A 22,525-nucleotide genomic window follows, 5' to 3' on the forward strand; every position below is an offset into this window, starting at 1 on the left:
CATTTTGTGTAGTATACTATACTAAGAAACTTTCCACTCTTTGGCCCAAAATTTCCTCATCCCAATCCAATCAACCTTAGGCATTATTCCATGCAATGCTAACTGCTAAGCGGTTTATTTTTCTCATGTCCATATATCTATGACTAAACTTGATTATAAGTCGGGTCTGAAATAAAAAATTTTACTCGAAGTTTGGTCTGTTTTCTAAACAAGTCTTTTTTTATTTTATTTTATCTAAACTTATTTTTTTAACTTATGCTTTTGTCCAAACTGTCTCACTTTTTAGACGGATGGCTCAATCTATGATCAAGTCTATTTCTCGGTCAAATAAGATGATTTTGTAATGATATATATGCGTGCGTGAAGTTGCTAACTTTTGACTCATGTTGAATGTAATGTTAGGAATTTTTTAATTTAGTGGATTCGCATATTAATATAATTACACATAGGTTGCTACCAATTATAAGAGAGTCTAGTTATTTGATCTAATAAGGCACAAAATTGAAATGTATTTATAAAAATATTATTTGATTTGGTATGAATTTATATGCTTAAAACCCAAAAATACTATAGTTATGATTGATGAGCCCATAACTAAGTATTACTTAATTTAATAAAAGGTCATGATCCTTGAATGAAGTTTCTCTTCTCTTCCTAAGTGTATAAACTAAAGAGAAACATTGTAATTTGACTTAAAAGATCTTAATCACTCCAAGAGTTTCTTTAACAGATCAACATATATATATATATATATATATATATATTATCATTGTCTATTGATTTACAATGACTCTGGGTTGGGTTGATTTGTTTGTATGACTTATGTTGTTTGAATTTTGCTAATCAAGTTTTTACTTTTATCTCATTAAATAGTATCATGAGCGAATGCTTAATTAAATCTTTAGACGGGATTTGGGTTTATATAAATTTGAATGTTCCTTTCTTGATCAAATGAAATGCATTTGCCAATAATTCAAAGGACCAAGTTAAAGGGTCTTCATTGGCACCTCAAGGTTTAGAGTTCAAGCCTTAGCGGCATCAAGGATACAAGAGTTCGTGTTGACTCATCCTAAAACACCACCCCAACGCTCAGATCTTATGTTAAATTCGTTAAAGGATTCGCACATTTGTTACATTCTCAAAATATATGTCGAACTTCAACTCCAAGCAATTGAGAGCAAAACATGACTTATTTTGAAGGTATCCTTTAAAATATAGGCTCTTGGATCGGGTATTACGAGAAAAGTAGCAAAAAATTTCTCAATAAAGTGTACATAACAAACACGAAAGGGAAACAATCTAGCAATGCCAATTCCACACTGCAAACAATCTCAAATGGCGCTTTTTGATGATATATTATATCTGAGACAAAAAGTAGAGGCGGGCAGGGTGGCTAGACATGTTGGAATGTTGTAGAAGATTTTGAACGACAAGGACTTCTTGCTTTAGTGTAGCACTTCATGATTGGATTTTTCTAAATAAATTCAACGATTTTTACCAGCGCTGCCACGTTCATTACTACGGATCAATGGCTGTACTTTGTCGTTATGGCTTTAAAAACCAGAAGTTTGAAAGGTCCTACATCAGAAATAAATAGCATGGTTCAAGGACTTGAGGAGCATATTGCAGTATCTCTTGCTAGAAAAACATATAAATGGATGCTGTAGGGATGGAAACAAGATAAACAGGAACTATCTTTTTATAAACATGATAAAACACTGCAACAAAACAATTACTGAAAGGCTATTAGCTGCCTGAGATGTTATACATATGGCCTTCTATATCAGGAATAAAGCCTTTGTCCACCATTTCCACTTTAACTATCTCATAAGTTGTTCGATTTGGGATCAAACCTTTCTCTAACATCTCATTAAGAAGTCCATTTGCATCTTCTAGTTTTCCCTTCTTACATAAACCTTTTATTAGCACATTGTATGTTACAACATTAGCCAGCATCCCTTCTTTCTCCATTCGCGTTCTAACGTTCAATGCTGCCCTGAGGTTTCCTTCCCTACAATAGCCATCCATCAAAGTATTATACGTTATTTGATTCGGTCGCAAACCCATCTTAACCATTTCATCTAAGAGTCTTGCAGCTTTTCTTGACTCTCCATCATTGCACAACGCATCTACCAGTATATTATAAGTTACAACATTAACTTTCAAGCCTTTATTTAGCATTTCATTAATGAGCTTTCTAACAGCTGTAATGTTTCCTTCTCCACATAAACCAGAAATCAAGCAGTTATATGTTGTAACATCAGGGAAAGTACCTTTATCTACCATAGATTCACGCAGGGAAAACGCATCTTCCATTCTTCCATCCTTACAATAGGCATATATCAGGGTATTATATGTTACAACAGTAGGAGCGATTCCTTGTTTTACAACATCATCAAACAAGTCAGTAGCTTCCTTCATCCTACCCTTCTTACAGTACCCATTTATAAGTACATTGTAAGTAACAACATTCGGCTTCAAACCGGATCCTACCATTTCATCCAGCATGCCGGAAGCCTCATCAAGCTTCCCTTCCAACCCAAGTTTATTGATCAAAGAATTATATGTAACCACAGTAGGTTTCAAACCCTGGGTTTCCATTTCCCTAAACACCTTCATAGCAGCCATTAAATTCTCGTCCTTACAGAACCCATCAATCAATATATTGTAAGTAATCTCATCAGGTCTAACTTCATTTGCAATCATTTCCTTCAAAATAGCATCAGCTTTATACATTTTCCCAATCCTACCTTTCTTACAATAACCAGAGATAAGAGTATTATAGGTAATTACATCTGGCAAGACCCCCCATGCTTTCATGTCCTGAATAACATCACTAGCCTTATTCAATTTCCCAACTTTACAGAGTCCATTAATCACAGTATTAAAACTTATTGCATTAACTTCAATTCTCCTTCTAATCATCTCTTTATACATATACTCCACATCTTCAATCTTATCCTCCTTCACCAAAGCACTCAACAGAGGATTACAAGATACAGCTGTTAACTTAAAGCCATAGTCACCAGCTCTCTTAAAAGCTTCAAATGCTAAATGACTTTTCACATTGTTAACATAAGCCAATACCAACATATCAGCAATTATTGAACTAGCACAAAAACTATCACCAGATACTGAAATAGCATGAAAAATAGATGAAACTGAAATCGACTTCTCATTCTTCACAAAGCTATACAAGAAAGATCTCATTTTCGGATACCTTTTAGCATTTGCAAGTGAATGTATCAGCATACAACTGTGTTCTAATGAATGGGAAAGATTGAACTCTTTCTCTGACCAATTAAAGTACCTAAAAGGCATCAACAAACAATCAAATAAGCACCCAAAAGGAAAAGAAAGAAACAAAAAGGTTTTGGGGTACCCTTCAAGCTGGGTTCTTTATAGTACCTTAGTGTGAGGCACGGGTCAACCCTGGAATCAAGCAGTTGTTGCAGAAGTGTGATGGGGCTTGCTTTTTGGAGATGGGTTTTGAGGCTCTTCCAGTGTTGTTTCGATATCAGTTCGGTAACGATTGGTAATGAAGTGTTGTCTGAAGAGAATGGTCTAAGGGGATGTTTGTTTCCCGGGAAAATGTTCACAAGTATAAACTTCCCATGGAAAAGTTTGGGCTTTGGATGCATCTGATAGAGAAGAAATTAAATTGATTTGTACCTAAATTGAATTAAGGAAGGAATTGCAGAAAAATTGAGAATTTATACGGAAAGAAGATGGGCAGAGAGGGAGAAAATGTTGTAAGGGCAAAACGGTAACTCACTTCAAAATCCAAGGGTTTATGACAGGTTTTTACTTTTTAGTAAGTTCAACTTCGACCTCCGCTAAAACCCCAATTTCCCCCTTCAAACCTCTCAGCCAATGGTGCATTTCCTATTGCCATTTTAACCACTTGTGTCACATAGGATTCCTTTTCTACCCTTCAATGCTGAAACTCGTCTTTTCCTCCTCTTGTCGTGGACACTGCCTCAACACAGTAGCTCCTAGACTCCGAGTCAAATCCGACTCAAATTCGCTCTTCGATGTAGTGGGTCGACTTACCGGATTGACTCGGAGGAGCCCTACGAATTCTCTATCCAGGGCTTTCTTCTGTTCTGATTCCAATGATGGGTCCGGATCGGGTTCAGGGTCCCAACCTGTTGTTGAGGTCGAGGTGAAGGGAGTTGAGTCCGACTCCGATGGGTCTGACTCGAAAGCATCGTCGGCTATCGTGCCGACTTATCCCAGGCCGGAGGATTACTTGACGGTTAGTTTCGGAAATTATGAATCTTTTTGTGGTGGGGAGTTCGCTTAGTTGCTGAAAAATAAGCCGGGCCTGTTGGGAAATTTTCCTTTATGGACATAAACAAAACATGTATAATGAGATAAAAGTAAATTATTTAATTTGCAAATTGTTATTTTTTTACTAATCTATTTTCCCTTGTGAAGAATTTTACATTTTTGGGCATAAACAAAGCATGTATAATGAGGTGGCGTTGGTTGAAGTTTTATGAAATGAGAGTAAATTTGTGAATTGTCAAGTTTTTACTACTTTATTTTCCCTTAGACATTGCGTAACAAGTTGAATTTGTGGAAATTATGAACGGCATTTTAAAAAATAAGCTCTGTAATTTGTTCTCTGCTAGATTTGTTTAACAAATTCTTTATCTTATATGTTTGCAGGTTTTGGCATTACCTTTGCCACATAGACCTCTTTTCCCAGGATTCTACATGCCTATTTATGTCAAGGTATATCATGCCGTTCACTTACATGGAGTACTAAATTGGGGTAGTGACTAGTAATAGTTTATAAATTGTGGTATGGACTACATTGTTGAATTCCAGGGTGCCTTTACAAAGCTGATATTAATGAAATGTAAATTTAGAGCAATTTTTATCAATATGTTTGTAAATCTCATCTTGACCAACATGTGGCCTTCCCGAGTTAATATGACTTGAGCCTTGAAGTGGCACCATTTTATAGATTAGATTTTTAGAGCAAAATCTGTGGTTTTGTAACTCTAGAAAGTCCATACTCTGCTGGCTTTCACTATTATGTAGGCATGAGGTCAATGGATTCTCTTACCTGGAGATGCTATATCGTGCAGGATCCTAAGTTGTTAGCAGCTTTGCAAGAAAGCCGGAAAAGGCAAGCTCCTTATGCTGGTGCTTTCCTTCTTAAAGATGAACCGGGGACTGAGTCCAGCCCTAGTTCTGAAACAGAGAAAAGTGTATATGATATTAAAGGAAAGGAGTTATTTAATCGTCTTCATGAAGTTGGCACCCTTGCTCAGGTATCTATTTTTGTTGCTATTCTTTTAGCAGAAGGGTCCCCTCTATATCTTGATTAGTGTTAAATGCAATAATTTTCAGTGGCAGTTAGATACATATGCAACAATATAGCATTATTGCGTTCACTTTGTATTGTTAATATGATATTTTCAGATCTCAAGCATCCAAGGGGATCAGGTTGTCCTTATTGGTCACAGGCGGCTCCGAATAACAGAGATGGTGTGTGGAAATGATCCTGAAATCTATCCTTTCAGCCTATGAGAATTTGGTGTTTGTGTAAAATTATCTGTCATACATGAATGTTAATGCAAAACCTTCTGAACTTAAACAGCATGGTTTCTATACAGGTCAGTGAAGATCCCCTTACAGTCAAAGTTGATCATCTCAAGGTATGTTGTCTATATGTTGTCATTTCCAGAATTCTATGTTTAAATTTCAAACATAGAATTGATTTTTCAAGTATGCAGTGAATAGTTTATTAATCTATTGATTCACTAAGTTGTCTTTATCATGTAGGAAAAACCTTATGACAAGGATGATGATGTCATAAAGGCAACGTCCTTTGAGGTTATATCCACCCTAAGAGATGTTCTGAAAACTAGTTCCCTTTGGAGGGATCATGTTCAAACATATAGTCAGGTGTGCTCTTTCTTCCAAAATTTTATTTCTTTTTTTGTTTATGTTGATTTATATCTTCTCTTTATGTTTTCTATAGCTCCTAACTCCTCCATGTATTTCGACTTTGCCCTAAATATTCCCTCAAAGTAGTCTCCAATGAGTTTCACATTAGATAATCATCATAAATTTGTCAAAATGCTTCTGCAAATATTCAAATATTAAAATAATATTAGAATGGTTACTATCTTTTTTCATGTCAATTGCCTGCACTAGAGATTGTTATATGTACATCATATCACTATCAAAATCTATTTGTTGGGTTGTTCAATTAAATTTAGCGACTTAATTGTGAAATCTTTCTTCTTTTTTGCCTTCTCAATGTTTTGCAGCATATAGGTGATTTCAATTTTCCAAGGTTAGCAGATTTTGGAGCTGCAATATCTGGTGCAAACAAATTGCAATGCCAGCAAGTTCTTGAAGAGTTGGATGTAAGTGCACTGGATACAATGTACTATTGATTACTGATCTTTTTTGAGATCTATTTCTGGTTTAGTTGGTTTTATATTTGAGGATGTCACAAGTCTCAAACATCTATTATGTGAATTATCCTGGAATAGGCATTGACCTGTTTGTTTGATTTTATATATTTGGAGATTGGAGTAATTATCTTTTTTCTCGTTAAACTGTTCTGTACTGTTTTCATTAGGTGCATAAGCGATTGCAACTTACACTGGAATTAGTAAAAAAGGAAATGGAAATCAGCAAGATTCAGGTACTTGATACCATTGAATCTCCTTGCACCTCTACGTTATTTAAACCTTTTTTTTGTTGTTGTTTGATTTGAGTAGGTCTAAATCATTTGAAGCATATTTTTAGGAATCAATTGCGAAAGCAATCGAGGAAAAGATAAGTGGTGAACAACGCCGATACTTGTTGAATGAGCAGCTTAAGGCAATAAAGAAGGTATTTTTATTCCAATATATTTTTATTATTTATGTTCTTCTTAGGTGGTGCTAATGCTTTTACCAATTTATCTTTAAATATAGTCAAATATGCCCCCATGTAATCATTTTATTTTCTTTGAACTCTTGTCTCTATTCTTTATTCCAACCTTTCCTCTGTAGAAATTGGAATGAATTTCATTTTTTTCTGGTGCAGGAACTTGGGTTAGAAACAGACGACAAAACTGCACTTTCAGGTTAGTTTCTGTTTCTTGTCATATTTGGCAGAATCACAAGATAGTATTTACCCATTTGCATTTCCTCTATCTCTCTCTCACACACAAAAATGGTCATTTGCGTGCATGGATGCTCCTCTTGAACATTGTTGTTGAAGTAATTTTTCGTACGGATGGAGAACTAGACTAATTGTTTATTTTCAGACTTTTTTTTCCAATAAAAAGAAACTTTCTGAATTTCAGTTATATTATAATAATATAACAGCAATTTCTAGTCTATGTAAACCCCCAAGCATAAGTTGCTACACAATTGTAGTTATCTTTTTAAATAATTATTATGACCTTTAGTATACTTTTCTGTTACTTTCTTGCAGCAAAGTTTAGGGAAAGACTTGAACCAAATCGAGAGAAATGCCCACCTCATGTGTTGCAAGTTATAGAAGAGGAGCTAACTAAACTACAGCTGTTAGAGGCCAGTTCAAGTGAATTTAATGTAACTCGTAACTATCTGGATTGGTTAACAGTACTTCCTTGGGGAAATTACAGGTTCAGTTACTCCTGCAATACATGTTAAGACTTAAATTATGTTAAGTACATGTTAAGACTTAAATTATGTTAAGTTTGATTATGATTCGGCATTGATATCATATAAGTATTATTTCTTAAATGATTCCCGATTTCACGTACAAGTGATCGTGATGTTATGATCTGATATCAGGTCTTGTTCTCTGTGGCACAAGTAGTTTTCTGATGTATAACCTGTCATGCTTGATTGTAGGGCAGAATAACTAAGGAACAACTCAGAAATTTTTAATAGTTTGATCTGTATATACGTCTCTAATGTTCTTCGTTTTTGCAGTGATGAGAACTTTGATGTCATCCAGGCACAAACAATTCTTGATGAAGATCATTATGGATTAGCTGATGTTAAGGAAAGAATATTGGAATTTATAGCTGTTGGAAAACTCAGAGGAACTTCACAAGGTTGGTCAAGCTTATTTTCTTTTATAGATTTGTATTGAAAACATAGGTGGATTGATGCTTTATGTTTTTTCTGTCAAACTGGTTTTCTCTGGTGGACATCTGTGATACAATATTATCTGAACTGTTAATTTATTCACCTTTGATTAGATCATGATAGCTTAAAGGATGCTTCATGAATTGCAATCTTGTCATATGAAGTATAAAACTCAGATAGCTTGAATCCAAAAGTCGGTAAATAAAGAAAATTACTGGGTCTTTAGGATGAGCTACATTCATGAAAAAAGTTTGTGTTAGAAGAGAATTCGCAAAAGTTCACTTTTTCCACTTGTATTCCATGTTGGTGAAGTGGCATTGATCAACTCCACTTTGTACCTAAATATTCTGAACAACAGATTGCAGTCAGAGTAAATCTCAAACTAACTGCTGCAGTAAATATTTAGCTCTGATATATAAATTATTGCATGAGATAGTTAACCTATTCTTTGTGTATGGTTGCTAATGTTTCGAAACTTTCTTTAAATTCTATCTACTCTTTTCCCAGTAAGAACCCACATAGTTTTAGGCTTCTGTTCAATGAATAAAAATCTCTAGAAACCAATCCGTTTTATCTTCTGTTCTTGAGTTTAATAGCCTTGGCTATGTTCTTCTGAGGAATAGAGTTGATATAGTGGGCTCCTACTAGTTTGAGTTTGGTGACTTTTTACTCAGATATGTGGTTTCCTTGCATAGTTTTGTTAATTAATCTTGTTGAGTCCAACATCATTAGGCTTCAACATTAATGCATGCAGTTAAGCTGTATAAACTGACCATCTGTTTTTCAGGTCAAAATAACAGAAACGGCTCATTCATGATCATTTTGTGATGTGTTGCAGGTAAAATTATCTGTCTCTCAGGCCCACCTGGAGTGGGCAAAACTAGTATTGGCCGTTCCATTGCCCGTGCTTTGAACCGCAAATTCTTTCGGTTCTCTGTTGGAGGACTGTCTGATGTTGCCGAAATCAAGGTAGTTGCACACCTTTCTCTCTGATTATGGTCAGTAAACATCTTTTATGATAATTGCCTTGATCCCTTGTGTTATATCCTAATTTACATCCAGGGCCATCGACGGACCTATATCGGTGCTATGCCAGGAAAGATGGTGCAGTGCCTGAAAAATGTGGGGACAGAAAATCCTCTTGTTCTAATTGATGAGATAGACAAGGTATTTTAAATTTAATGTTTAAAAACTTTGCATGGATAGTGAGCTTCAGGTTACTAAGATGATTTACTCTTCACGTCCTTGAATATGGGCTCTCTATCATTTAGTCTTGTTGAATTTGATAATGGTTGACCAGTTGATTCTCACATAATGGCAGCTGGGGAGGGGACATGCTGGTGATCCAGCTAGTGCTTTGCTAGAGCTCCTTGATCCTGAGCAAAATGCCAACTTTTTGGACCACTATCTCGATGTACCTATTGACTTATCGAAGGTATATTGGTTTATGATTTAGAGTATCCATGTTAGCTGACTTGCCTTCAATCATTTTCTAGCATTTGTATAATATTTAACAGGAAAACTTCATGCCTTACATATCTTAAGCATTTGGTTGCAGGTTCTATTTGTTTGCACAGCAAATGTTGTGGACAACATACCAAATCCTCTCTTGGACAGAATGGAGGTCATTGCTATTGCTGGTTACATTACTGATGAGAAAATGCACATTGCTAGAGATTATCTGGAGAAAACTGCACGAGAAGCATGTGGCGTCAAACCTGAACAGGTTTTTCTTTCACTGGTCTTATCCTTTTTTTCTCTCTTTCCCCCAACATCCATGTCTGCACGTTACAGTCCTGTAACATGCAAGCATAAGGATTCAAAATAGAGAATAACTATTTGGAAGTTGTGGTTCCAGTCCCTAAGGTGGAACAAACTTGGAATCCAACTTGAGCTGTATGTTAAAGTCTCTCTTCTCTCATCCATGTACTAAAAGTATGATTGGTAGTTTTGAATTCCCTGTATGTTCTAGTAATGCTGATATCAGCTAAAATGGCAAAGCCAATTACCTCTACACTTGTTATAAGGTGGTTTTCCCCTATTCCATATCTTTCCAGACCTTGTCAGTAACAAAGTACATTGATTCATTAATTACAAAATCTGTTGACTGAGTGAAATCTTATTTTCAATTTTATTATGGTGGTACCTTTTTTTTTTTTTTTTGATGGAGAAATTTTAAAAATGTAAGGGGAGTATTTGACTTCTCATCAAGCTGTTTTTTCCAGGTTGAGGTAACTGATGCAGCTCTTCTTGGCCTAATAGAAAACTACTGTCGAGAAGCAGGAGTTCGAAACCTTCAAAAGCACATAGAAAAGATCTATCGTAAGGTTTGCACAACCGCCCATCTTAAGATAATGAAGGAAAAACTTAAAGTTTGCAACGGTTACTAGGTTTCAATCATGAAGCATTACAGTAAACAGTCACATGGATTCACATGCACATACACTCTCTCCAGTCATATAATCTCTCAAAATTGTGTGAAATCTGGATAGATTAAGACTATGTTGGTGGATTGCAGATTGCTCTTCGACTTGTGAGAGAAGGATCATCAAATGAGTCTGTCATGGTCCAACCTGCTGATGCCAAAGCAGAGGTTGTTGATGAATCTGATCATCATGCTGCTGCAAACAAGGCTGATGTTGAAGTTGAAACCTCGGTTCAGGTTGACACAGTTCAGACAAACGACCAGCCTAAGGATCCAAAGGTATTTTAATAGTTATTCATTTCTAAAATGGTTTGGGTTTGAGAATTGGGGAAAACTTGTTTTTCAGAATGAAGCTTATGAAGTTAAACATACAAAATGCCGATCTTTGATCTTTGCAAATTTGTCTACTAAACTATAATCCAAGAACGTCAGCCTTTTAACATTTGTAGCAAGAAACAACTATTCAACAGGTTGTGTGGGTTGTTATGCCTTTTTTTTGTTTTAGTTTCGAGACGATATAATCAAGTTGCTTATTCAAAATTCTTTCCCTGCAGGATGCAGCAGACAGCAAGGAACTTCAGGAAACTGAAGCAACTAAGGCAGTTGAGAAGGTGGTGGTGGACACCTCAAACCTAGCCGATTTTGTTGGGAAACCAGTTTTCCATGCAGAGCGCATCTACGATCAGACTCCAGTTGGTGTTGTGATGGGTCTAGCATGGACTGCCATGGGTGGTTCCACCTTGTACATCGAAACAACTCAGGTTGAACAAGGAGAGGGGAAAGGAGCCCTTCATCTCACTGGTCAACTTGGAGATGTCATGAAAGAAAGTGCACAAATTGCTCACACACTTGCTAGGGCCATTTTGCTGGAGAAAGAACCAGCTAACCCATACTTTGTCAATTCCAAGCTTCATCTCCATGTCCCTGCTGGGGCCACCCCTAAGGATGGACCCAGTGCTGGTTGCACCATGATCACTTCCATGCTATCCCTTGCCATGAAGAAGCCTGTTAGGAAGGATCTAGCAATGACTGGGGAAGTGACTCTGACAGGGAAAATTCTTCCTATTGGAGGGGTAAGCTAAACTGACCCCCCCCCCTTCTTTTTTCCCTTTTCAAGTAATATGTGATAACATCATAATTAGTTAATTACTATGCTAAATTCTTCTTTCTGTGAGCTTATTAAAGCAACATTTTTAAATCTTTAGGTGAAGGAGAAAACAATAGCAGCAAAGAGGAGTGAAGTGAGGACCATAATATTCCCAGCTGCTAACAGACGTGATTACGACGAGCTTGCCCCAAATGTAACAGAAGGTCTCAATGTTCACTTTGTAGATGACTACAGTCAGATTTTCAGTTTGGCCTTAGAATATGATGTTAACACTATGGTAAATTAGGTTCTTATTACCAGCCAATGGTTTAGATTGGTTTTTGGCTGAATATTCTTTGTAACTGATCTTGGAATCCAAAACCCAGTTTTATATTGTGAATTACATCAAAATTTTCAATCAAGAAATAACAAGGTTAGAGTATAAATTTCTGATATTGTTTCACAACAACAAACCAACAAATATGGAACAGAAGTGAAATGCCATGCATTCCAATTTCCAGCAGATGCAACTCAGTTATTGTCTTTATTATCCTGTCCAAAACTCTAAAGTTCAGCTCATATTTCATTTTCCAGATATGCTTATGATAGCAAACGTCATTTGATTATGTTTTTAATTATTTCTTCATTTTTAGATTATGCTTATGATGGAAAATCTAAGATTGTATCTTCATAAGAAGTAGGGAAAATGACCAAGAGCACGTGTAAGAATCCAAAACAATCATGACCGGTGCTATATATACATATATATATATATATATATACATGGCATGTCATATGAAGCTAATAAATATCATTTTGGCATCTAATGTGTAGATATAAAATAGAGAGTGGGTTGGTGGCATTTCAGTTAGGCTTCAGTTTTTTCTTTTCTTCTGAACTTTGACTCTTGGACGAGTCACCTTCAATTTCACTCTTGTAATCATTCCTTCACGAAATAATTAAATATTTGTGTTAAAACTCAACAGTAAGATTATGTTTTAAAGTTGTCCCACAAATAAACTAATAAACTAAACTGCTTGTGTAGATTAAACTTCAATTAAGTAAATGATCTCTAAAGATTCAATGCATGCACCTTCAAAGAAACCCAAAAATTGATATGTCCCGTTGCTAGACTTAAGGTAAAATCGCACCAACAACTTCAACATTTTTATGCTCTTTTTCAAATAGAAAATTATAAGACGGGTTATTTCAGTTGGTTAAGTATTCATTAGTATTTTGGTAAATATTAGAGATTGAGTTTCACTAAAAATTCCATTTAATGAGAGATCTGTAAATATCACTTTCGGTCTACTATGAAGCTAATGACATATTTTGGCCCTAAACTAAAGATTTTCTCCCTAAAAAACTACCATCTTTTGCAAAAGAGATTATAATCTAAAAATATATATAAAGAAATATATTAGTACTTGAATCTTAATTTTTATGATTTATTTCTTTTAAGTAAATAATGATCATCAAGTGGCGTCATCGTCATCATTGCCATCATCATCTTGGAGGTGAGAAAAAAAGAGATTTGGGGGACCATATTTTGGTCATACTTCCACCAAAGATATGGAAATGTAGGAAGAGCTTTCAAGCCATCAATGACTCTTGGGGATGACCACTACTTCACTATCAAACTCATGCTTCTTATTCCTCTTAGACACGTGAATTTTTATAGTCACCAACTAACAAAAAGACACCCCCTTTTTTAATTTTAATTTTAATTTTATTCTTTCATTATTCTACCCATTAAAATCATAGCAATGTGTGAAGTGAGCACAGCAATGTGTAGACTCCTTTTTCAGCTTATCAGGCTACCTAACTAACATTATCCACTTCTAAGTTCAATCAGCCGACTCAAATCCCCATGCACTTGAATTTAGAGTATGTGAATTTTCACAAAAAAGTAGTGTCTTTTAGCTTTTGAAGCTTGGGCATGGATTTTATTGGGGGCACGTTCCATTCTGAGAGAATACATGCATCACTATATCATTAATAATGACATAAAGTAAGACAATGATTCTACATATCTAAGCACTCAGCACACACCTAGATTCAATCCAACAAATATTGCACCTTGCACACGCTTCATGGATTTTTTTTTATTAAATTTAAAGTTGATTCAAATTAAAATTTTAAATGAATTGTTTATAAAATTTAAATTCAATATTTTATTAAAAAAGCGAAAAAGAAAAATTACAATTCCATTCAAAAGATTCAAGTGCTTTGTACAAACTATAAACTTAATAAATTTGCTCCTTGTCACTCGCTTTCTTGTTATTATAATTACACTTGTTCATGGGCTGACCAGGTTGTCCGTCTAAAAAATGAGATTGGACAAAAATATAGATCTCGAATAATGTTTTTTGATCCAGACCCAGCTAGGCTTGAATTTATAAAAAAAAATCATTGTTTTGCTGTTATTTTCTTACTGTTTTGCTACTGTTTTTGCTATAATTTCACTATTAGTGTTTTTGATGTGTTATATTTTTCAAACATTTTTATATAAAAATAAAATAAAAAATTTAATACGGACCGAGCCCGAATTTAGCATCTATAATCCAAGCTGGACTTAGACAAAAATTTAGGCCCATTTTTCGAGCCGAACCCAGACCTAAAATTCTGTTAAGGCTCGACTCAACCCGACCCATGGACATATATAATTATATATTCATATAATTATCATATAAACAATTAAAAATAAATTTAAAGAACATGGATAATATAATATATATATATATATATATATATAAATAGAAATTAGTAGCTGAGAGAAGATTTGAGGTTTCAGAAACTTGCTTGAAATCATGACCTCGTCCACCAATCACTATATTCTTGATTAGACAGATGAGATTTTCCATTTCTAACATCTATCAAAGAGTCAATCTCCATCAATCGATGAAGACCTACCCAATACTCTTTAATTTCGACATCCCACTTCCCAAAGAAGTTATATCAGTTTGATATGACCTTCCTTCCACATTTCTCCTTTTTCTATATCACTTACAGCTGCAGATGTCACTAAGTAGAGATTCATATGCTTGATGGATGCTGGCATACAACTTTACTAGTAGCATTAAAGTAATGACCCCAATTTCTCTATCATTAGGTGCTAATGACTTAGCTATTACAATATGATTGGTTAGATATCTTATCCCTAATGCAAATAATTCTTTGTTGATTATTGTTGTAACAATATTATATATATATGGTATCACTTGAAGTCTACGGGAGAAATTATTTTATAAATTCTTCCCATTACGTTATTGATAATTTTTCATCTTGGATTTAAAATCTTGAATCTTAAACCTTAAATTTCAGATCATGAATCTTGAACTCTAAATCAAGTTTAGGGTTAGAGAATTATTAAAATAATATGTCAATAACATGTAAAAAATTATTGAAATGTCGTCATTAAATAATTACAAAGGGATAATGGATGATATATTGAGAAATGTCTATAAAATAATTTCTTTTACGAGGGATCAAACCATCAATCAAAGTTTGCAAAAGTCACGTGTTTGATTCATGTTTACCCTACCATTCCTGTACTTAATCTCGATTAGGGTCTCTTTGAAATACGAGAGACAAAAACCCTTTGAATGGGACTGTGCTTTCCATTGAGAATCCTACGCCCAACTCTTCTCAATAATACTTTTTTTTTAATTTTTAAATCAAAAACATTTTAAAGAGAATTTTGAAAGCTTCTTTAATAATATAAGGCATAGATAAACAGTGGATATTGATGATTAGAATTGACGTAATTATCTAATAATTAGTTTTAATTTTAATTAACTTAATAAAGAAATGGTGAAGAAAATCACGTGTAGAAATTTATGTGTGACGTGTGCAAGTGACTGCTGTGGATGTAATGATGATAGCTTCCCTTTTAATTATTTCAAGTGTGTGTTTTAAATTATTATTTTAAGGAGAGTGCACCCGTTAATAGTGGAAGGCTTAATAATATATTTGACCGAGTAGTTAAGGATGGACAGTCCCTCATGTGAGGTGGGTGGGAATATGATGCACACCGGTAGTCGCCATTGAATGGCCATCTAAATAAGGGTGGAGTCAACAAATTTTATTAGGTCGGAATTAAAATGTATATTTTTTATGATAGTAAAAATGTAATTTCACGATTTTAATTGTCTATATATCTATAATTTTTAAAGAATTAAATCAAATTTTTATAATTTTTGGGTGTCACGATGTAATTTTATTATTACTAATTTAAAATTTTATAAATTATAAAAATGTCTAAATGAAATTTTTTTCTATTTTAGGGGCAAGTGGGGCCCTTTCCAACCCCTTGACTGAGTCCCTACATCTAGATTCAATTGGCTCTGGTGTTGCCACATGCTCTAATCGAGATAATGGTATAACAATAATCCCCCAGTTGAGAGGTACGTTATAAAGTGGTCTACCTCTGGACAATCTAAGACTTGCTTCCAAGAGTGGTAGTTACTGCAAAAAAGGTAATGGGTACGGAAAAATGTCTTTGCTGATTGAAATGTGAAAAAAAAAAGGAAGAAATCCCCAAGACTTTGCTTTGTAGCTTGGCGAAAGGTACAAATATTGACTCGATGATTCGAGAATATACGATGCCCTACAAAAAGTATTGAAATTCGTTCCTACCCCTTTTTAATAATTGACTAATGATATTTTTATTTATGGTTAACCCGTATAAGGGTGAGTTTGGATGGGCGGTGCGTTTACTTGTGTTTAGTGTAAAAACAGCGATGGCGGTGAGATTAGATACTGTAGTGATACTGTAGCGTGAGACAAAAAGTAAGCTAAACGCACCGCACCGCACCCAATCGCCCATCCAAACCCACCCTAAATTTAACAATTCCATCCGCAACCAATTACTAAAAAAGTCTACCTCTGGACAATCTAAGACTTGCTTCCAAGAGTGGTAGTTACTGCAAAAAAGGTAATGGGTACGGAAAAATGTCTTTGCTGATTGAAATGTGAAAAAAAAAAGGAAGAAATCCCCAAGAATTTGCTTTGTAGCTTGGCGAAAGGTACAAATATTGACTCGATGATTCGAGAATATACGATGCCCTACAAAAAGTATTGAAATTCGTTCCTACCCCTTTTTAATAATTGACTAATGATATTTTTATTTATGGTTAACCCGTATAAGGGTGAGTTTGGATGGTGATGCGTTTACTTGTGTTTAGTGTAAAAACAGCGATGGCGGTGAGATTAGATACTGTAGTGATACTGTAGCGTGAGACAAAAAGTAAGCTAAACGCACCGCACCGCACCCAATCGCCCATCCAAACCCACCCTAAATTTAACAATTCCATCCGCAACCAATTACTAAAAAAAGTAGAACTTCAATATTACCAACCATTAAAATAACTTAATTTAATTATATGTGAAATTTTTTTAAAAAAAATTAGCAATTCAATGTTAATAAAAAACCAAAAAAAAAACAGTGTTTAAATTTTGTAAAGTAACATAATTAAACTTAGAATCCAAATAAAAAGTAGCAAATCTCATGGTTAACTTTGTATGGCTATATAATTAATGTCTCTTTCTTTTCTTCATCTTATAACTATGGTACAGATCTACTGTCGGATTGCATCTCCACTTTTCTTTAATTTCATCAAAATAATTATTAAGAAAAATCCAAGTTGACTGTATAATTTTCATACGACACTAGGCTGAATTTTTTTGTTATTGAAAATGAAAATTACAATTTATTCTCTACTTTCTAGAATTTGGATTTATTGCTAAACATTAATCCTTCTTTCTCTTTATCTGGTGAATAAAACTCGATTTAATTCGAAAAAATCTAAAAAAAAGATTTAAATTTCGAGTTAATGGAATTGAATTATCCCAGTAAACTCGAATAAGTAATTCGAGTCGAGTTGAATTTTATAATTCGAATAACAGATTGGTGTGAATACTCTTTTGGTCCATGTCAATTTCAGAAATGAACACATTGATCTCTCTCACAACAAAAGTTTTTAAAAATTCAAAATATTTATAAAAAATTGAAATATATATATAAAGAAAGTTAAAATTTTAAATTTTTTCTACAATAATAATTTTTGTACCTAAATAAGTTAATTTAATGTATTGAGTTCATCATACTAAAGTATCTTATTTTTTCTATTCTTCTTCTTAAATTTATGTACTTTAACATGAAATTAGTTGTAGTGTAACGAAATTTTAATTTGACATGTTTAATTTTTTCAATTTCGCTCGATCCGGAAAATTTTCGAATTGAGTTAAAATGATAAAATAGGACTCGTCAACTTTGAAACTTTTTCACCCGATTCGATCCAATTTCACCCCTAATTCATCCAATAAAAAAGATAAATTTTTTTATTAATCATTTAAAAGATTCGTATTAAGATTTTGTTTAATTGATGTCCTTTTTTCCTTAAAAAAAATAAAATATTACAGGTATTATTTTTAAAATAAAAAGAAATTAAGACTGTTTAAGACTTTAACTAATTAACAAACTACAAAGAAGTTGATGTACATCCAAATACCTATTGAACAGTTTGACTTTTAAGTTAAATAAACAACAAAGTTTCTATTATACCAAAATACCTTTTTAAAATAAATAAATAAAATGTAATAAACAATAAACTAATATACTAGTTTTCACGTAGGAGCAGGAATCCTTGTGTGTATATATATACACATATAACTCACTTTAGTTTCTCAAACTAATCGTCTCTCTTCAAACACCTATTTTCCCTCTCTCTTTTCTCTGCGTCAGTTTTCAGTTTCAGGTTCTTTTAATTTTCTTTTTTATTTGCTTTTAATCTCACATTCCATGTTTTTCAAATAGGATTTTCTTTTTTTATTGATAAAGAAATCTGGGTTTTTTTTTTGTTTTTTTGATTATGGAGCATTATGGTATGAACGATTCTGCAGATTTTAGGAGTAGTGCTGCTGAATATCTTGAAGCGATTTGGAGACGACGTATAGAGGTTCTTTCTTTGATATTCTTTATGGATTCTTTTCTTTTCTTTTGATTCATGCATGCTGTTCTTTATATTCAAACACCATCTTTCATAGCAAGAATAGATCAAACACCACCTTTATATTCATGCATGCTGTTCTTTATAGGCTGTTCTAAATTTTTTTTTTGTTTTGTTTGAAAAATTACAGTTTAACGTGAACGAAGCTTTGTGGCGATTACCACCTCTCGGTTTAAAGCTTACTCAAACACCATCATTCTTAGCAAGACTAGAGCAAGTGAGAATAAATCAATTAAATCGCCTTAACAACCTTCACAACATGACCGACAACATGACCGATAATGCTTATACTGCCATGGCTGCTACACCAATGCCAAACGACTATATTTTACGACATACAAATATGAGTAAGCTTAAAGCTGAAAATTTCTTGATGTCCTCGATTACAATCGGCTCATGGGAGGTGAATAATCATTTATATATATTGTATGTATCGATTATGTATGTTATATATATATATATATATACATATTGAATGAAAATCAATTTTTTGTAGAGGCAATCGAAGAATGAAAGTGATTTGATAGCCAAATGTTATTTTGCTAAAAAGAAATTGGTGTGGGAGATCTTAGAAAGTGGGCTGAAAAGCAAGATTGAAGTACAATGGTCTGATATTTCGGCTTTCAAGGCTACTGTGCAAGAAGGTGAACCTGGGACTCTTCAAATTGAGGTAAATAACATTTTCTATTTTCTATTACATATATATATATATGTATAGTTTTGAATTGAATTATATCGAATCGGATTGATTTTTTGTGTCGTGTCGTGGTGCAGTTAAATCAACCTCCTTTGTTCTATCATGAGGTTGATCCACAACCAAGGAAGCACACTCAATGGAGAATGGTTTCTGACTTCACTGGAGGGCAAGCTACTACTAATAGGTTTGGGTTTATATTTGATACATTCCCCATTATTTGACATTCATCGAAATATACGTAACTTTGCTTAAATTTCTATTTTGATTTGACATAATCTTTAATAATAATAATAACAAGCAGAATGGTGAGACGCTATGGCTAGATATGATGATAATAAGAAGATTAAGACTAAATCATAAGTTGAGCATATTACAGGGTTTAAAACTGGAATTTGACCTTTCTACAATTATTTGCCATCAATGTATTCAACCTCAATTTATATCTTTCAGGAGGCACATTCTTAAATTTCCACCAGGATCCCTTGACAGGCCCCTTGAGAAGCTCTTAAGAAGCGACAAACGGTTGCATCAGTTTAATCGACAGGATTTTCCAGAAAGCAATCCTCCATACTTTCCACCACCCTCTGTTGCAGATTTTGTTTTGAATTTCGGTGGACAACTTCAAATCAGTCCTCCTCGAATCGACCAACAACAACAGCAACCTCTTCTTTCATTTGCAAGAACACCTGATGAAATGTATCGCCCTCCATCACTTGATTCATCCATACCAGGTATTATCATTATTATCAAATAATGGCTTCGGTCCCTCTACATACTCAAATTGTGTTGTATTATAATGTAGTTTATGAATTTTTCAGAATACGGAAGCAGTCAAATGTCATTTTTGGATCAAATAGCAAGGACCAACAATTTTGGAGATAATCATTTCATTGCAAATCAAATTGGGGGAACTAGAATGCCATTCAATGCTACTGCTTCATCTGTCCCGGGGGTGCCTTTTCGAAGCAATTACATACCATTTCCACAGAATCAATTTCGTCGATTTGCCTTTATGCAGCAACAGGAGCAGGAGCAGGAGCAGCAGCAGCAGGAACAGCAGCAGCAGGAGCAACCACCGATGCTCCAAACAGTCAATGATGAATACCAGCAAAACATGCTCTCCAACAACAATTCACAAACTGTGGTTCCAAGTAGCATGATGACCCCAGGAGGCAATTTTTTAGAAAATCCAAATATGGGTGACAATGGTGCGTTGAGGAATAATAATAATTTGCCTACCGATATTTTTGATCCGCAGCTGTATGTTCAACTTATGAACATGGCGACTGACAATGGTTCGTTTAGTTCGTCGGGGAATAATTCCGACGGTAATCAGGAGGGCAATTATTGGTTATGATTTTAATAGGTTTTTCTTTTAGTTCGAAATTTGAGAACAATATATAAATTTAGTTTTCTAGGAAGAAGGGTTTTTTTTTTTTTTAGGATTTATGATTACCTGATGCAACTTATGGAAGTTCTTTGCTTTTGTTTTTAGATCATATGAATAGAGGAAGAGATTTTGGTATTCATTTTGCTTCTTTATATTAATTAATTCAGTAATTTTGATGGGAAATTAAATTATATAGTTTTATATTTTGAGAGGATTATAATAAAATTTTATAATTTAATTGATGTGGTTAATGTGGTTAATATGAGAAAATAATTAAAGCAAGATAAATATTTATTTATCTTTTATGTTATGATAAATCAATTAAATTGAGATGATTATTTATTTATCTATTTGTTATTTTATTGATAAATCTTATTTAAATTAAATTTTAGTGATAAAATTTTTAAAATAAATGTTTTAAACTTATTGTTAAGGATAGAAGTCTTTAGTGGTTGAAGATAAATACTAAAAAGACAAATAAATTTTAGGTTTAGGTTTAATAGTTATAAATTATTGATTAGAACTTTTATAATTTGAAATAAATAGACAAATACTAATTTTAGAGTAAAGTGTTATATTTATAAGAAATTCTTAAACCTTTTATAATTAGAAATCAAATAGAAAGGTAAATACTAAAATAATATTAATTTTGAACTCAAGTTGTGATCTCTTGATCGGTGTTTCACTTCTTCAAAATTAGAATTTTAAAGTTTTATCAATGATGGAGGTAAACTTAGAGGTAACTTCATATTTGTTTAGTAAATACTATAACTTCATAAATAGTATATATATTTATATACTATTAAGATGAAATAAGATATAAAATTGTAATTGTATCTTTGAAGTAAAACAAGATGTATTACAATTAGCGCCTTAAAAATATATTGTATAATGCTCCGCACTTCTTTAATCTATAACGAGCTTCTTATGTTGACACTATCTATGTACTTCTAAGTAGTGTTGTCTATGGATCAAGTGGCTTGCCCTTAAGTAAAGAGTTTTAATTAGCCTTTCAAAAACATATTTCATAATGCTCTTGCACTTCTTTAATCCATAATGAGCTTCTTATGTTAACACTATCTATGTATTTCTAAGTAGAGCTATCTATAGATCAAGTGGTTTTTGAATTAGGTTTATCGTTAGATTATTGACCCTAAAAAAGAAACGGTAGGTCAACCATTGCAATGTAAAAATTGGACAGGTTCAGTCTATGGTCATTGGGTCATCCTAAAAAGTTCTATTAAATTCATCGAGTTGTTCCTAGAATCAAAACGGCCAATTATTAATGAAATTCCTTGTCGGCTCTCTATAAAATACTCGTTTGGACGAGGGCTTTCAAACATCGTAAGCTAAACATGTACTGACGAAAAGGTATAATGATACTATGAATGACCCAATATCGAATAGCGGTAGTAATATTAACAAAAGAACTTCTCCTATGCTTCCAAACCCAATTGTAAAATGAAATGTTTTATTGTTTTATAATGTTTAAATATTAATATGGGCTTTTTGAGATAGTTAAATTGGACTTGAGCTTCTAACTTAAAATGTTTCTAAAATTAGACATTGGTTACACTTTTACTCCTAAGAAGGCATACTATCAACCCAAACCCCTTCAACTTTGAGCTTACAAATTGCTTGCCAGCAGACCCTGCCTCCACATTCATTTATGGCGTTCAACAAAAATATTTAAAAATGAGAATTCAAGAAAGTCACATGAAAAGGGAGCAAAGCATTTGAGTAACATTCTCAATGCATCAGCTCAAACTATAAGAGGTTCAATTTAGTATTGTTTTGAAGAAATATTTTTAAGAAACAAC

General features: G+C 33.6%; 3 protein-coding genes across 4 annotated transcripts; 2 read left to right on the plus strand and 1 right to left on the minus strand.

Moving 5' to 3' along the window:
* Nucleotides 1–1,670: 1,670 nt before the first annotated feature.
* Nucleotides 1,671–3,641, minus strand: LOC105761114 (pentatricopeptide repeat-containing protein At1g09820). The gene is made up of 2 exons (XM_012578816.2): nt 3,409–3,641; nt 1,671–3,310 (listed from the first exon to the last, which is right to left on the minus strand). The coding sequence occupies exons 1-2, from the start codon at nt 3,639–3,641 to the stop codon at nt 1,747–1,749; spliced, it is 1,797 nt and encodes a 598-aa protein (XP_012434270.1). The 3' UTR covers nt 1,671–1,746.
* Nucleotides 3,642–3,793: 152 nt separating this feature from the next.
* Nucleotides 3,794–12,061, plus strand: LOC105761113 (lon protease homolog 1, mitochondrial). The gene is made up of 20 exons (XM_012578815.2): nt 3,794–4,258; nt 4,675–4,740; nt 5,100–5,285; nt 5,437–5,502; nt 5,631–5,672; nt 5,800–5,922; nt 6,291–6,389; nt 6,608–6,673; nt 6,778–6,864; nt 7,060–7,099; nt 7,453–7,624; nt 7,938–8,062; nt 8,935–9,065; nt 9,159–9,263; nt 9,418–9,531; nt 9,655–9,822; nt 10,322–10,423; nt 10,615–10,800; nt 11,076–11,594; nt 11,727–12,061. The coding sequence occupies exons 1-20, from the start codon at nt 3,794–3,796 to the stop codon at nt 11,913–11,915; spliced, it is 3,051 nt and encodes a 1,016-aa protein (XP_012434269.1). The 3' UTR covers nt 11,916–12,061.
* Nucleotides 12,062–18,314: 6,253 nt separating this feature from the next.
* Nucleotides 18,315–20,866, plus strand: LOC105761115 (uncharacterized). 2 transcript variants are annotated; one of them, XM_012578817.2, is made up of 7 exons: nt 18,315–18,366; nt 18,512–18,567; nt 18,749–19,021; nt 19,115–19,288; nt 19,393–19,499; nt 19,766–20,046; nt 20,134–20,866. In XM_012578817.2, exons 3-7 carry the CDS (start codon nt 18,878–18,880, stop codon nt 20,670–20,672), a joined length of 1,245 nt encoding a protein of 414 aa, XP_012434271.1. In that variant the 5' UTR covers nt 18,315–18,366; nt 18,512–18,567; nt 18,749–18,877; the 3' UTR covers nt 20,673–20,866. The 2 variants fall into 2 exon arrangements, with proteins under 2 accessions (XP_012434271.1, XP_052480483.1); XM_052624523.1 differs by lacking the exon at nt 18,315–18,366 and having other exon boundaries at nt 18,391–18,567; nt 20,134–20,865.
* Nucleotides 20,867–22,525: the final 1,659 nt, after the last annotated feature.

This window comes from Gossypium raimondii, chromosome 11 (assembly GCF_025698545.1).
Source record: "Gossypium raimondii isolate GPD5lz chromosome 11, ASM2569854v1, whole genome shotgun sequence".
NCBI lineage: Eukaryota > Viridiplantae > Streptophyta > Magnoliopsida > Malvales > Malvaceae > Gossypium > Gossypium raimondii.

What these genes read in the sequence shown, in the direction of transcription:
- LOC105761114 (XM_012578816.2), bottom strand. Translation starts at nt 3,641, where the DNA reads ATGCATCCAAAGCCCAAACTTTTCCATGGGAAGTTTATACTTGTGAAC. An exon ending in GACCCGTGCCTCACACTAAG is followed by an intron (nt 3,311 to 3,408) that starts GTACTATAAAGA and finishes GATGCCTTTTAG; the next exon opens with GTACTTTAATTGGTCAGAGA.
- LOC105761113 (XM_012578815.2), top strand. Translation starts at nt 3,794, where the DNA reads ATGACAGGTTTTTACTTTTTAGTAAGTTCAACTTCGACCTCCGCTAAA. An exon ending in GGCCGGAGGATTACTTGACG is followed by an intron (nt 4,259 to 4,674) that starts GTTAGTTTCGGA and finishes ATATGTTTGCAG; the next exon opens with GTTTTGGCATTACCTTTGCC. An exon ending in ACATGCCTATTTATGTCAAG is followed by an intron (nt 4,741 to 5,099) that starts GTATATCATGCC and finishes TATATCGTGCAG; the next exon opens with GATCCTAAGTTGTTAGCAGC.
- LOC105761115 (XM_052624523.1), top strand. Translation starts at nt 18,481, where the DNA reads ATGGAGCATTATGGTATGAACGATTCTGCAGATTTTAGGAGTAGTGCT. An exon ending in TTTGGAGACGACGTATAGAG is followed by an intron (nt 18,568 to 18,748) that starts GTTCTTTCTTTG and finishes GAAAAATTACAG; the next exon opens with TTTAACGTGAACGAAGCTTT. An exon ending in ACTTGATTCATCCATACCAG is followed by an intron (nt 20,047 to 20,133) that starts GTATTATCATTA and finishes TGAATTTTTCAG; the next exon opens with AATACGGAAGCAGTCAAATG.